Raw genomic sequence first — 15,251 nt, 5'->3', positions numbered from 1 at the left:
ATTTCTTTTATGCTTTTTATACGCTGGAGAAAAAAAATCTCGTTGACGACCCTTTGGTCTTTTGTTATAGAAAACTGAGCTAATATCCTCCAGCTCTCTGCGCAGTTTAAAGGTCTTAATTGGATTCCATTAGTATATTGCTTGACATGACACTTGAGTCGGCTCTATTAGAATTCCCCTGCCTGGGATTAAAAAGAGGACTTTTGCTGCATTTGGCTCTCTGGACTCTTTTGTTAAGAATCAATTTTTTTTTTTTTTTTTTTTTGTTGGATTCACAGCTTTTAGTGACACCATTATCGTAAATGTAGGCTTAACGTAAAGAGGGCCTTTTTTTATGTATGGAGGACCTGCTTTTAAAGCTACCGTAGTGTCTCTTTGCAGCAGCTTATCCGTCAATAAACCTTTACGGTGATACAGTATGAGCTCTGTGTGTGAGCCTGATGAATTGTGCTTTAAGTCGTGTAAAGCGGTCCTTCAGCATCCATCCACAGAAACCTGTTTGTTGTTCCCTGTAAAATTCCCCGTTACGGAACCACATGGAGTTTAAGTGTTTCCCTTTGTGCATTTCTGTTTTAGAGAAACCAACATGTTTAATGTTTTCCTCTTGCTACGTCTCCTTGCATTAGTCCACTGATGACATGGAGGGACGTTCAGCATCTGATCGCCATGACGGCAAAGATCCCCGACCCCGAAGAGCCGGGCTGGACCATCAATGCAGCAGGATACCATGTTCACCACAGGTATTGTAATAACACCTCACACACAACTAGGAGTTATCCAGCTTTATCTGTGCTGACATTAAATCAGTTTTTCCGTCACAGTTTTGTAAAATGCATGTATTTTAATTTGGCTGAAAAACAACCTCATCTTATCTCGAAAATGGACATTTTGATAAGTTTTCGAGATAAGATGAGGTTGTTTTTTTTAGTAATTTCAGTTTGCACAAGACTATGTTCAATAGAAATGCATCTACAGAGAGCATGTAGAAAGTTGCATGTAGTGGGGAATAAAGTCTAAAATTACTGTCATCATCTCTACATGATGTCTAAATGCATTTTCAACGCTGCTTTACGTACTGCTTGCTATGTTTGATAAAAACCAGGTAACCCCGTTTCGGTTCAAAGGTCACCGAATTCTTCAGGTAGCGAATCAAACTTATTGCGAAGCAGCCGGTCGGCTGCAGACCGTTTCTCATTATTCTTTGAGCAACCCAGAGCCGATCTGGACTTCACACATCGGTGGTGAGTGTGGGTGAGGGGGTGTGCGTGTGTGTGTGTGTGTGTGTGTGTGTGTGTGTGTGTGTGTGTGTGTGTGTGTGTGTGTGTGTGTGTGTGTGTGTGTGTGTGTGCGTGCGTGCGTGCGTGCGTGCGTGTGTGTGTGTGTGTAAGTGTGTGTATCAGCAGGGCAGAGCAAACGGAGCCAGTTGCCTTGCTGAGATGTTGGACGTGTGCTTCCTGTCACCTGCGGCTCTTCATTCAGCAGCTCGCTGTGTCCATTCTTTAATGCTTCGCATCACTTCCTGCTGTTTAAAAGCATAAAGACAGCGGCTTTTTTTTTTTTTTTTTTTTTTGTTATATAGACGCACTTAATGCGTAACCGTTTTTGACGAGGAGTTTCCATTTAGTGAAATCTGTTGTTTTCATTAGTTGTGCATTTATTTAATATTCGCAAATTACAGCACATCTGCAGTATTTTCTGTATAAAAGGACCGTCTACCTACGCTCTACAAGCTGTTAGCGGTGTGCTCGACTGTGCAGCCTCTGTTTGAGACTCATTACGGCTCCCCTTCCCATCCAGCCCGTGCTGCTGCTCTGATTGGCCGGCTTCCAGAGACTTCTCCTGAGCAAACTTCTGCCCTTGGACGTATTGATAACTGGAAACCAGACTCAAACATGCTGCCCAGTCATTAAATGGAAATTGCTGGCTTGGCACAGGAGTCAGACTTTTTTTTTTTTTTTAGTTTGTCTGTCTGCAACCAAAGGTTCCCGCGTGGTGTTTTCTTTTTTTTTTTTAGGTTTGAGTGGGACAAAATGCACACGAAGTCATACAAAGTAACTACTTTTATTGATACAATTTTACACATGAAAGTAGGGAAATGTTATAAAGAATATTTTGAAGATTTATTTATTAATTTTTTGAATTTGTGAGCCTATTAACGGTTGCTTAATGTAGATTTTATAGTAGTGGTCAATGGGAAAATGCTTTCTTGATCATAAGTGAAAATTTACTTCATTAATTAGAGAAAAAGCATTTAAACTAGCGAGAGCGCCCCGCTGCAGATGCTTTTCTATACATTTTTTGACCTACATACAAATTTTGCGTTATTTCAACTATTTTAATATCGAACCTTTAACACTGTTTAATTATTCCTCTATTTTTAAGAAATACTTATTTACTTTTAATAATTTAAGTATAAAAAATGAGAACTGTTCCATGGAATTAATAAATTTAAATTCATTATAACTCTAGTTTAAACCTGACTTTAACTTCTAAAAACCACGTGCACCATTGTATTAATTTTTGCTTTAACTAATTAATTTTTTTTTAATCATTTTTATTATTTAACAGATTTCTGCAGCACTGCACAGTGGTTGTTGGTTGCCTTGTTGCTTTGCTGGGTTTGAATCCAGGTCTCGGTTTCCTTTTTGCATGGAGTTTCCATGTGAACCGTTTGTACTCGAAAACACTCTTGTTAGGTAAATTGGAGCTAAAGCTAGCAACCCACGACCCTGGAAAATAAACAGTGGATGAAGGATTTCTGCACCAGTTTTGCTTTTCTAAGTACTACTCACACTTTAAGTGTGTATTCTTCACCTCATCTTCAGTTTGAAAGCATTTGAAAGGCTTTTGAACATCTGACAGACCAATTGTAGCTGTTAGTTCTGCTTAGATTTAATCTTCTTCACCAAGATTTGAGTAAAACTTTCACTCACTTTCGCTTTTATATGTAATCCTTGGAACGATTTCAGCTTCGCTTAAGCTTTTTGATCGTACTTCAGCTCATCCGTTCAGATTATATTGTTTACATTGCATTTTTGTAGAAAGTAAAATGTTTTTGGTTCAGTATAAAATTTATGATTTCTTGCTGCAGGAATGAGGAGAGTAGCGTGCAGCCATGATAAAAGAAAAAAAGGAAAGTAAATCCTTGTTTTTAATTCCAGGGTTTGAAGATGATCTGGTCTCTATCTGGCTTGGATTGTATTTTAATCTAACCTGAAGTGCACAGAAACACACGACGGGTTCCATTCTGTAGCTGCTTAATATATAAGAAAAAACCTGAACAGAAGCAGTTGAACCTCCTAATCCCACAGTCTGTTTCATGACACGACAGAGGATCTCGTAATATTCAGATGCTGTTATCACACTCCCAGCATGCCTCAGTGTACCTGTAAGGATTTAGAGAAGCAGCGCGCGCTGTCTCCCTCACACCGTATGCAGACTGAGCGAGCCACCGAATAAATGCTTTTACAGTGTCCACTGGGGCAATGATACATCCGTCATCCATCATGATGTTAGGGGTGGGTTTTTTTATCCGCTATCTCCCTTTCTTCACCTCCAACTGTCCGCCATCGCCTCTCCTTCTCATTTGCTTTCCCCACCTTCCTCTTTTCAAACCTTATGTTCTCTCCATGCCTTATTCCTCCCCTCCATCTCCTCTTGCCCAGCATGCCGTGTCATAAAATAGATTGTAATTACTGTGTTGCTGTGAGAAGAATGGATTAATTAAAATATAATGATGCCGATCACAGCAGCGAGCGTCTGCTGAAATCTGTCCATTTAGGGGGCCGTGGCAGAGGACTTGTAATGCCCTGATCATGCTTTAGCGGCCATTTAAATTATAATTATAAGGAATTGTTTATTGCATGGGTGAGAATGGGTTGACTGCAGTGCAATCAGCGCCGGGTCACTTAGTGTGATTGTTGCTATACATTAGAAAAGACGTCTAACGCGAAAGGACTGCAGCTCAGGAAAATCATAGATAAGCAGTTTGATTTCATTGGATGTAAGATATAAGTATGAAAAAATAATTTAAAAAATGTTTGATTTAATTATAATGTCTGAGCAGAATAGAAACTTTTCCACAATTTATGCACAAATGGCGCTCTGTCTAATATCTGACTCTTCTGTACGGCAGTCAGTTTAATCAGACTGAGTTAAAAAGTAAAAAGCTCCAAAATCCATCTGCAGTTCAGTAGTTAAATTATCTTATGAAGAAGTAGTCCAAGTACTGTAGTTTTTCATTCCTGTCCAATTCTTGTGCTCCTGAAAAGCTCCCTGTTGTGTTTTAGCAGGTAGCATAAAGGCTTCACGAATCTCAAATTGTGCTTAAAATAATCTCTGTTTGGTGTAGAGTTATCCACATCAGGTGTGAGCCATTTAAATATTTTAGATTTTCAGAGATGTACAACAAAATACTTCTTCAAGACTTGTGAAATAGCCAGCTTTGGCTGCCTTAGCGGCTGGCGGTTAGCTAGTCACAGTAGTAGCCATTCCTGCTAACAGTGCTTGCATGTTGTTAGTTTGTTTGTTTCTTTTGTTTGTCTAATACTTCTATCCTCCCAGACAACTTTATCAAACCCTTTTAACACAACTCAATACTTCAACCCCTGTTGCTAACTGCTCAAGAAGAAAAGTAGCTACTAGCACTACTCAAAATCACAAAGGCTGCTAAATGATGCTATGTCATCATCTAGTTTACATGATTGGTGACTGGAAGCCATTGCAATATAGGACAGATGTAAAATGTGGAATTCACAAATGAGTAAAGTTGGGGTGGGCGATATGGACTTAGGTTTATCGCAGTATTTTGTGATATTATTGTGATAACTATTTATTTTTAGGTAACCCTGTGACTCCATAACACAGCAATCAAAGCCCCACAAAAACAAACGTTGCTTCTGAAAAACTTTCTCCTTTTGTAATACACTTCTTTAGGACACCGCTCACATAAAGAAGTGTTTTGTATCCCTAAATTGCACAGAGTAACAGCATTTAACCATATTTTTAAATCTATTAGTATATTTATTGATGTTGCCATTGAACAAACAGTGGAGAAAATAGTACAAATAATCTCAACAATGCAGTTTTTAAAACATTAATAACTTGAATTTATTGTGACAAGAGTTGATCAAAATTCTTATTGTTGTAAGAAATGTATGAGAATAAAAGACGAACGATACAATAAAGGCCCACCTGTACAGCCTTTATATGTTCTAAACACATGAAAGAATAATTTATATGTTTAGAACTACACAGAAATTTTGAAATTACAGTAATCTAACCAATAAAGCCAGTCGATTATTAAAGTTAGGCTGTTTAAGAATTTAGATCCCACCCTTACTGAAAGCTGGTTTTGGCTGTGTGCAGTTTGGAAGCAGCCTAGAGGTGGTGGCAGTGGCTCTGACTGCACCTGGGAGGGCCCGCTGTGTGAGGACCTGGCTGCTAGTGAGAGATGGTAACATCAGGTCATACTTTGGACAAGACAACTGGGGCAATTTAAAATCATAAGATCTCCGCACTCTCCTCTTTGCATCTACATATTAATCTCTTTGGTTTACGACCATTTGTTTGTGCTGAAGGCGAGCAGGACAGTAACTGGGTTCATTCAAAGGGCAGAAACTCCGGTGTGTGAGACGCGTCGTCGTTCAGAAGTCATTAATTCCCTCTTCCGATCAGAAAGTCACAGAGCCGCAGCGTCTGCAACCTTAAACGTTTCATTGCGAGCATGTGCAGATTGGGGACAGATGGTTGCACTGGAAGCAGTGGCTGCATGGCTTTGCGAAAGCTTCAGGAAAAAAAAAAACAGCCTTCCTTAAAGATGATGTGTGAGCGTGTGTGTTTATGGATTTTCGAGGCTTGCCGCATGGAAGGAATTGGTCGCCCGCATCTCGGCGTTCCCATCTGTCTGACCTCCATATAGACTGGGAGCTTTACAAAAACCTCAACAATGTCGTGGAGCGACCTTCCCCAACCCCCTCAGCCCCTCGAACCCTTCCATCCAACGCTACCGTCACCGCGTCGACAATAAACATGTCAGCCGCCACACGCCACAGCAATCTGCCATCAGATTTACTGTGCATGAAATATAGTGGTGCCTTTATTGGTCCAAAGAGTTGTCACTCATAATTTATAGGCCGTCGCCGGGGCCGACTGTGATGTCAGTCGGCCCCGGGTCCCTTGGGAGAGTCAAAAAAAAAAAAAAAAAAAAAAGATGGTGGGGGCGGAGGGAAAGAGAGAGGGATGAGGGGTGAAGTCGGGTGAGAGGCTGAGATACAGGCGGCAAGAAAAGTTTGAGAGAGAATGGGACTGAGAGGAAAGGTGATAGAGCAGGGTGAAAGAAAGGGGGAAAAAATCACACACATTCATCCTGTTCCTCTCTGTTGTGAGTTTATCAACTTGAGGGAGTGAAAGTGCTAGTTTTTTTTTCTTTTTTTTAAGCCCCCTCTCCCCCAAAACACATCCCCCCACCCACACATACACCCCGCCTCCCACCACGCAGAAAGTCGCTCAGTGTTTGTTGAACACACCTATTGATCACACGTTCAGCACAGGAAAAGAAATTAATCTGTGATTCATATCTCTACTCCAAGCTCCTCTAACCCAGGAGTAAAAAAGAAAAAAAAATGAAGAAAAGAAAAAGCAGAGTCTTGTTGGTGTTGGGGGCTTGGAGAAGGAGCAGAACATCCAAAACAAGCTTAATTTTATTTAATCTCTTTTGATAGCATAGGTGAAACTACAGTGATTATCCTGTGGGAGATTTGGATAGAAAATAACAGTGGAGAAGCACTGGATCAAAGAGACGCTGGCCTCGGCGAGAAAACAAAGTGAAAATCAAGCAGAATGCATGATGTCGAAATGGTATTTTATTTTGGGGCGGGGGGTTGCGGGGATACGAGGGGGTGCTGTGGCATTAAAAAATGAGATAAGATTCAATCCATCTTTTGAAAAATGATACTAAGCTCACAAAGGACTATTAGAATGTTTACATTTGCTGCATTTTGTTCCATATCAAAATAATTAATTGCCTCCATTTTCAAATTAAAAGTACATTACAACACAATTAAGGATGCAAATGAGTCTGGGGGCTGTCACAAGGAGCCCGGAAAAGTGAAGGAGCGACTGCCTTGATGTATGAGAGTTTCTGCGCTTTTTTTTTTTTTTTTTCAGTGTGTGTCGCTCTGGATCTGTCTGTCTGTGTGTTCAAATATATATATTTATATATATGTATAAAAAAAATCCTCTTGCTGCAATTATTGAAGAGGACGACTCAGTGTTGAAGTCAACAGCACAGAGGAACATAAATCAGAGCTGTGCTGTAATAAACAACACAGTAATTAGGTCACTCTTCTCTCAGTAACTGATGAACCAGATCAACAGATACTGTTATGCTTTTTGTTTGCGAGGCCCGCGGCGCGCATTATTAACTCTTCCAACTTTAACAAAACACTCACTTTCATGCTCGTATTTCTCCCTCCGCGCCCGCCGACCCCCGCCGAGTGCGCTCCGTGAATGACATCTACATCGGGCCGGAAACCAGGAGCAGTAAAACATCATTTTGCCATAACCTTCCCTCTTCGGAGGGATAACAGATATAAAAGTATATAGCCTGTGGTTTACTGCGACTTCCCGCTTCCTACCCCTCCGCACCCCTTCTCCTCACGCAGCCGGGTAGCTGCGCACTGGGCTGATGGATGTTGGGCATCGGCCGTCTTTTAATTGCTCGTAAATTTTTGATCTAGGGAAAAACGTCGCGTTCTCCTTGTCCCCCCGGCGACATGGGTGACGGAGCACTCCGGGAATAAAAGAGCTGCCATGAGCAGAGGACAGGGGAGAAAAAAATAGACATCAACATACTGACTCTCTTTGGAAAAAAACACAGACAGCTGCACTAAAACCAAGTAATACAGTACGGTTACAGTTTTGTGAAGAAGAATTTGCCCCGAACAGATTTCTTTCGGGTATGACGGTTTTTTTTTCTCTTAAAGGAGAACTGAAATCAAATCTCAGAGCACTGATGTTCCCTGAATATAATGTTAGAGACCCATTTATTTGATCTAAAACTTAAATAACTTGTATTTAGCATCTTTGTCAATAAATGCCAGAGTGAAACAATTTTGCGGGGCGAAGTTCTGGTGACTTTCAGGAAGTGCATGATTTTTTTTTAAAGAGACAGAAGCCCAAGTTCAAGGCATTCAATTAGCAAGTAACATTTATTTTAAGTCATATTTCACATATGTAGCACTTTTATGACAATTGAAGGTAACAGTTTCTTGAGTGTGCAAAAGATGGTACTATGGTACAGCCCCTTTAAAAAAGCTTTTCAGTTCTCCTTTAATGTCACGTCATCAAACAAAGACAAAGTAATAATAAAATCCAGTTTTCAGATTAAGAGTTAATTTCTTTAGGGGTCCAAACTACCCAAACCAGTCTGCATCCATGTAAAAAGGAATCTAACCCTCTTGCTAAATCATAAAAGGATTATAAATAACTATATATTTTGGTAAGATACTTGAATAATGAAGAAATCACTTAAAGAGAACCTTTCTGACAACATGATCTCAATAACAACACAGGTCTGTTTGTCTAGAAAAAAAAAAAGATAAAAAAAAAACATTATAGAGAAAGTAGCTAGGTTAAAGAAAATTAAGGTTTTGGAGTGGCCTAATCAAAGTATGGCCTTAAGCTTGAGAGGAATAATAGGAAACACTGGAGTCAGTGGTGTCATTGTGATGAGACGTGGACAGGTCAAAGGGCTGTGCATCCTGCTGAAAGGCAGCGCAGCTTATTTCCTCCAAAACTTCGGCAAATTGAAGTCACTGTGACATAAAGTTGCTTAAAACAGTCATCCTCCTCAAAGAGGCTCACTTTTTTTTTCTGTTTTGTTTTGTAGAGATGCATTTTACAAATTGTTCTTGCTGCACACTTTCCGCCGCCGAACGCTAATGGGGTGAAGATCAGAGGTGCATTAGCCCGCATTTGCATAAGCATCTATTTTTCTCCTTTTACCGCATAACATGCCTTTAAATGTCTTTACAGTGCGGACTGTAATAGAGATGAGATTAAAAAAAAAGGGGTTTCAGATCTATCGAGTGACTGTTGCCAACCCGAGCAGATGCTCATCTGATCAATTTCTTACTGCGCTGGTCTTCCTCCTGGGATGAAAGAACGTAGAGATAAATACAGGTTTATCCCTCCATTTGCTTGCTGATTGTTGAAAGGTGCAACATCCTGCCGAGCATTTTGATTATTTCCTCTTTCTGTGCCAGACTCGGCCTTGTATCAGATCTCTATCAGTATTTCCTCTGTTTTTTTTTTTTAGTCTCCTCTCTTGTTCTTCTTTCTCCTCCAGCCGATCCCCTGCTGAGTTGTGTTGTTTTAGCCTCATTTGGTGGATCTAAGCTCACCGGGTTTGGCCTCTTGTGATCTTTTTTTTTTGTTTTGTTTTGTTTTTTTCCCCCAGCATTGATCGTGTTGACTCTCTTCCCCCCAGTGGGTGGAAATCAGGACACATGCTGATCATCCATAGGTCACTGGCTGGGATAGAGGTCAGGAGAAGGTCGGGGTTCTTTTCACCTGCGTGTGAATGTGGATGGATGGGTCTGCCGAGGCACCGACTGAAATAGTTTTCTGTTTCACTTCGTGGAATCAAGCCAGCATCTTTACTCAGGAGTTTCATGGTGATTCCTGGAGACTGAACACCTTCTGTCAAAAGCAACTAATAATTTTCCAGAGCGGTTGAGGAAAAAACGGTCTTGCTAGATATCAGCAGGTCGTTAGCAACATTTTCTCGTTATAAATGTACGCAAAACGTAGTCGATATTTTGCTAATGTCGAAAAAACACAGTTAAAATCACATGCGAATAAGCGTATCATTGACAAGCATCCTCCAACTACTTCCTGTCTTCTTCCTCTTCGTGTTTTGGTCCAGTAGTAACATCCGGTTGTTGATCACGTGACTCGCATGATGCAAAAAAAAAAAAAAAAGTTAGAAAAAAAAAGGGTTTCCATTGCATTTTTATGTGAAATAAATCATTTTCAATACAGCTGAAAAACCACCTCATCCAAACCTTTTCATCAAAAAATGAGAGTTTAATCGAAATGGCTGTGTTTCCATTAAGTGAATTTATGTTCTAAATGTCAAATTGCACAATTATATGGTCAATGGAGACGCAGCTTCTGTCTAATTAGTTTTTAACAGGGTCATGCCTCAATCAGACCTCTAGTTACCAGCAGTCGGTTTTTACTCTGCTCACCTCATCCTCTGTTCAGCACCTTCTTCATCCCTCCTTCCCTTTGTCGCTCACATCTTTGCTACTTCTTCCCTCATTCCTTATTCCTTCATCCTTCCTTCCTTTAGCTTTCAACTCTACTTCTTTTACCCTTCGTCTTTCCTCCCTTCCTCAAGAACTCTTGTCTCTAAATCTGTCATCCCTCATCCATAACTTCTTCTCACCCGTCATCTCTGCATCCTTCATCCCTCCTTTTTTAACCATCATCCTTCATCCCATCCATAATTTCTTCATCCCTCAGGCCGAAGTCCTACATTTCGTCTTTAACTTTCATCTCTACCTCTGTCGTCTCTTACCCCAACTTGCCCGTCCTTACCTCCCTAACTGCCTCTTCCCAAACTCTCTCACCCATCATCCATTACTCCTCTGTCCCTCATTCTTTATCCATACATCCTTCATCCCTCGTTCCTGCCTCCATATCTCATCCCCTCTCGTTTCCTCTCTCATACTTAACTCTTTCATCACTCATCCCAAATGCCCTCACACTCATAGTTCATGTCAAAATTGTTTATACTACTGGAAAAAAATATTTAAATGTATTTTCCATTCAGCCAAGAAGTTTGTACACCTTTTAAAAATATTTAAATTTAAAATAGCTCGTCAAAGATAATTCATAACCTTCTCAATCTGTAATACCGGACCAGCATTTTGTCTATTTGTTCAAAACAAACACCAAAGGGGCGGGGGGGAAGCCATTCTTGACATCACCTTCATTTTTTGCTTCCTCCACATTTTCTCAATCAAATTTAAATCAGAACTCTGACTGGCCCGGTCCAAAACACTAATTTTACTTCCAGTGATAGAAAACATGTTAATAAAATGAAAAGATTTCTACATCTGCCAGGGTTCATTCTCTTGTGAGTACACATAAAGACTTTCTGAAAGACTTAATTTATGTAATACTAGTTGAGCTGATCGCTAATTCAAACTGCTCTAAAGCAACATCTCCTCATTTAGTCTTTGCTTTAAAATAATGGCACAGTCCAACTTTACAACCACACACAGTGTGACATTGCCTCCTCTCCTTCTGCTGAATAACTGCTCACAGCAAATTTATGCTATTGCTGCCAATCAGAAGAAACATGTAAAACATAAAGAAACCTAATAAATCTACCAGCGATATGAATAAATTTAGTCTCAACCAACCTCCTCTTATCCCTACATCCTTACTTCCCTCCTCCTTATCCACTTCATTTTTCAACCCCGATTCCTTCTTCACTCATCCACTTCATCGATCTCATCCATTTGAATCATTAGTTTTTCTCTGAGGGTTCCCTCGTCTTTCAGCCGGTCTTCCTCGATGTTCCAATCAAACTTCCCGGATCCTCTTCTCCTACAACATCTTCGTCTCTCCTCATTAAAACTGGCATAGTTGTTGGTGTGGTCCTTGCTAGTGAATGCGGAGGCACATCTGGACAGTGTGATATCACTATCACGTTGTCTGACGGGTTAACTAACCCAACTTCCTGTCTGCAGGCTGACCGACTTGCAGACCCACTGCTCTTCCCCAGTGGCCACAAAGGGAGGGAGATGGGCGAGCCTGATCAACCCCAGCACTGTCAACCCAATTACTCATTCTCTTAAAGGGCTATTAAAACATAATTGCCCGGCGATTTACATCCAAGTTAACGTGGCCCCGAGATAATTTATTATTTTCCATAAGCCCTTTCTTTTGTGTGCAGACTGAAAGAGTGTGTGGGGGAGAAAGGAGAGGGAGACTGTAATTTCCTGAGTCATGAAGAAAAGCATGTTGGCAGCCCAGTGTAATTGTTTAAACCCCACTCTCAGACACCTTCCAGTAACCCCCTTTTAATCCTCGTTATCGCTCTCATTAGCCCGGGGTCAGGGGTCAGTCGGCTCCCTCTAGAAAGACAAACACAGCGCTGGGGAGAGGAGGGCACCGATGGTGGGCTTGATGAGAGGCTGGAGCGATGGGGTTGTGATGGAGATTTTCATTTCAGCTCTGGGAATCATTTGGCTGCTGCACATTTTATTATTGCAAACTAAGTGGGGGTTTGTTATTAGGGGCCGTGTTACGCAAAATCTACTTTTTTTGAGCTTTTACATCATGTTATAATATTATTCACTCATCAAAAACATACCTGGAGTGTTGCCTTGATTCTTTCATGCATGTTTGAGAAATCCTTTGATCTCCCATGGCAACCATTCAGCTGTGCAAGACACCTGGGTAAAAGCGAGTTATGAGCGCCCTTCCACCTACAAAATCCCCACTCAGCTCCTTCAGACTAGCCAGCAGCAATTAGCAAACACCTGGTGGAACTGCACTTCTGCTGAGCTCATTATGTGAGCTACTTCTCAGTGCAAAGCTGGTAAAAAAAAAACCTTGTTAAAGGTTTAATAGAGGAGCCAAAATATAGGCATGATGACTTCCTGAAGGCGGAGTTTCATAAAAAATTGAAGTTTTTAAAGAGACAGAGGCCCAATTTCAAGATGTTAAATTATGAAGTCAAATTTCTTTTAAGTTATGTTTGATATATATGTATATAGCATTTTCATAACAACTGAAGGTAACTTAACTGTGCTTCAAAGTTGCACTAGGTGCCTGGAAAACACATAACTGCCCTTTAATGACAAATATTTTCAAGACTGTATAAGATTCTAAATGTCATTAAGAAAGCTGGGTGTTTCACTGGTAATTCAACACAATCGTACATGTAAGAGATGCATATTTTATTAATGTTAAGATATTTTATTAATATTAAGATGTTTGTACTAGAAACTGGACCAAAAGATGCTTGGTAAGATTTTGTGTTTTCACAGTGCCGATTTAATGTTACATGCAGTTTGTTCAAACGCCGTACATATCTGACTGGTTGGGTTTTTTTTTTTTTTTTTTTTTTTTTTTTTAAATAATAACCGGTTGAGTTTGTCAGCAAGAAGCACTTCAGATGCATTCAGGAAACTACTTTGATCAAATGAATGTGTGAATAAGCACCTCATGTCCACTGTTGGGGAAGATGCAATGATGAATATGTGCTTCACTTCATAAGGTGCTGGGAACCATGTTAGAGTCCAGAACGTCGTGAAATCTCTGAAGTACTTGGACATTTCACCTAAAACCTGATGGAACAGGATTTTGACAGGATAACAATTCGAAACAAATGGCATAATCAACACAGAAATGACTCACCTGACAGAATCAGCCTTATTCTGTGGTCATCTTTATTCTCAAGACCTAAATACTCCAGAACACATGAGGTGAGCTGAAGAGGAGAGAGGACCCACCCAGTACGCCGGATGATTCAGAAGGGCTTTGTGCCATGTGTGCTCAATAACTCCTCTCTCTTTATAGGTCACATAAAAGTAGATGCCCAGCACTGTGTAGCTTCAAATGTTTGGGTGTCTGAAGTCAATAGGAACTAGGATACTGGATCTAATCAGTTTGTTGTGTGCACCTTGGTTTTAAATCATCTCATTCAGTGAGAACTACAGACTCATGGTACAAGACAACTACTGAACCCAATATTTATTGGAATTCCCTAATATTCCCCAGAGAGGAGAATAAAATTGTGTCTTTCCCAGTAAATGCACCATTATAGATGCATTCAGCCATAACGAAAATTAACACAAAGTTTTACTGAAGCAAGTGCATAGAAGACACCATTCTAAAGGCCTTGCAACAACTCAACCCTGTTTCTGAAATCAAACAGATTGCTTTTAAAAATATGCTACAATAACAGAGCTTTAAGATTGGTTTATAATTTTTTATTTTTTTTTTCAAATACTTTCACAGACCCTGTTTAAGACGTTGGGAATTGCTACCTTTACTGATAAATGGAGCTGGCTTCAGTAAGAGCTTGTTTCCATTTACTTAGCAACAGTGGCCTCTGTGGTCGTGAGTGGTAATTACAAGATTCCTTTGTGATTGTGAGCAGTTTATCAATCAGTCTGGGAGCTGCCAACGCAACGCATAATTTCCACACAGAAATCTGACATTTTGTCACCAAGGCAACAGGCAATTAAATATCTGTGTGTTCATCTGCATGACAACTTGCTTTAGTTTGCAAGATTTTCATTACGATGTATTATTGGAGTGGCTCAGCTAAAATGAATGCAAAGTATATTATAGGATGAATTATTTCCAGCTCATCTTTTGAACACATGATCTCCAATTGAAGGCGCTTCTTATACATTCTGAAAAAGGAAGTTTAGTTTCTGTGTTAACGTTTTCAAAGATATATTGATGGATCAACCCAACGCCGGTTTATTTCCTGTTAATAAGCTGAACAGCCAATTTTCTTACAAAAATTAAGGGCTATTGAACTTTTTAAAGATTTTCCATTCTGTAAACACCACAAAATAAGAGGCACTGTGAAATTATTTTAGCCTTTTTCTTCTTTGCAAAATAGTTTTTAACTCAGACATATGGAGCCCAGACCATCACACTACCACCACCATGTTTGACTGCCACCATGATGCTTTGGTTTTTTCTTTAATGCTATTGCTTTTGCATCAGACGTAGCAGGGTACACACCGTCCACCTGCCTACACTTTTTGTTTTTAAAACTGACCTTAACTGAGGCAAGTGTGACCTGCAGTGCGTTGGTTGTTGTTGAGCCTTCCTGGATGATTCATCAGTGTGCTCTTGGAATAATTTTAAATGGGCCGTCACTTCCTTGAAAGGTTCGTATTTTCTCTGCTGTGGTTCCTTGGAGCCCTGAAGTCTTAATAATGGCTTTGCTTTTTTTCAGACTGATAGATGTCAGTGAATTTTATGTTGTCACACCAGTTCTAAATAAAATAAAGCCTTTTATATTTACGCATTGAGCTTGTGATTAATGTCAGGTATGATGACTGAGTTTGAAATAAACAAATATAGGACTGATTTAAAGGGGAATTTATTAAACCCTTTGGATTTGGGACTTTAGAGCATATAAAATCTGTAAAATAATACATGCAGGGAGTTAATAAAACAGATGCAGACTCAGATTTTTTGTCTAA

The 15,251-nt window shown here is 40.0% G+C and overlaps 1 protein-coding gene across 1 annotated transcript in view; it reads left to right on the top strand.

The window, feature by feature from the left end:
* Nucleotides 1-15,251, top strand: part of LOC106914347 (furin-like protease kpc-1) — a 229,017-nt gene that overhangs the window by 127,122 nt on the left and 86,644 nt on the right. Inside the window, exon 13 of the mRNA XM_088013796.1 lies at nucleotides 627-740. Within this exon, the coding sequence (XP_087869922.1) occupies nucleotides 627-740 (114 nt within the window). The remainder of the gene's footprint in view (nucleotides 1-626; nucleotides 741-15,251) is intronic.

Source organism: Poecilia mexicana, unplaced genomic scaffold, assembly GCF_051168715.1.
Source record: "Poecilia mexicana isolate PSO_F unplaced genomic scaffold, ASM5116871v1 scaffold_16, whole genome shotgun sequence".
NCBI classification, from domain to species: domain Eukaryota; kingdom Metazoa; phylum Chordata; class Actinopteri; order Cyprinodontiformes; family Poeciliidae; genus Poecilia; species Poecilia mexicana.
The sequence above is the reverse complement of the archived record's forward strand: the minus strand, read 5'-3'. Positions and strand labels throughout refer to the sequence as shown.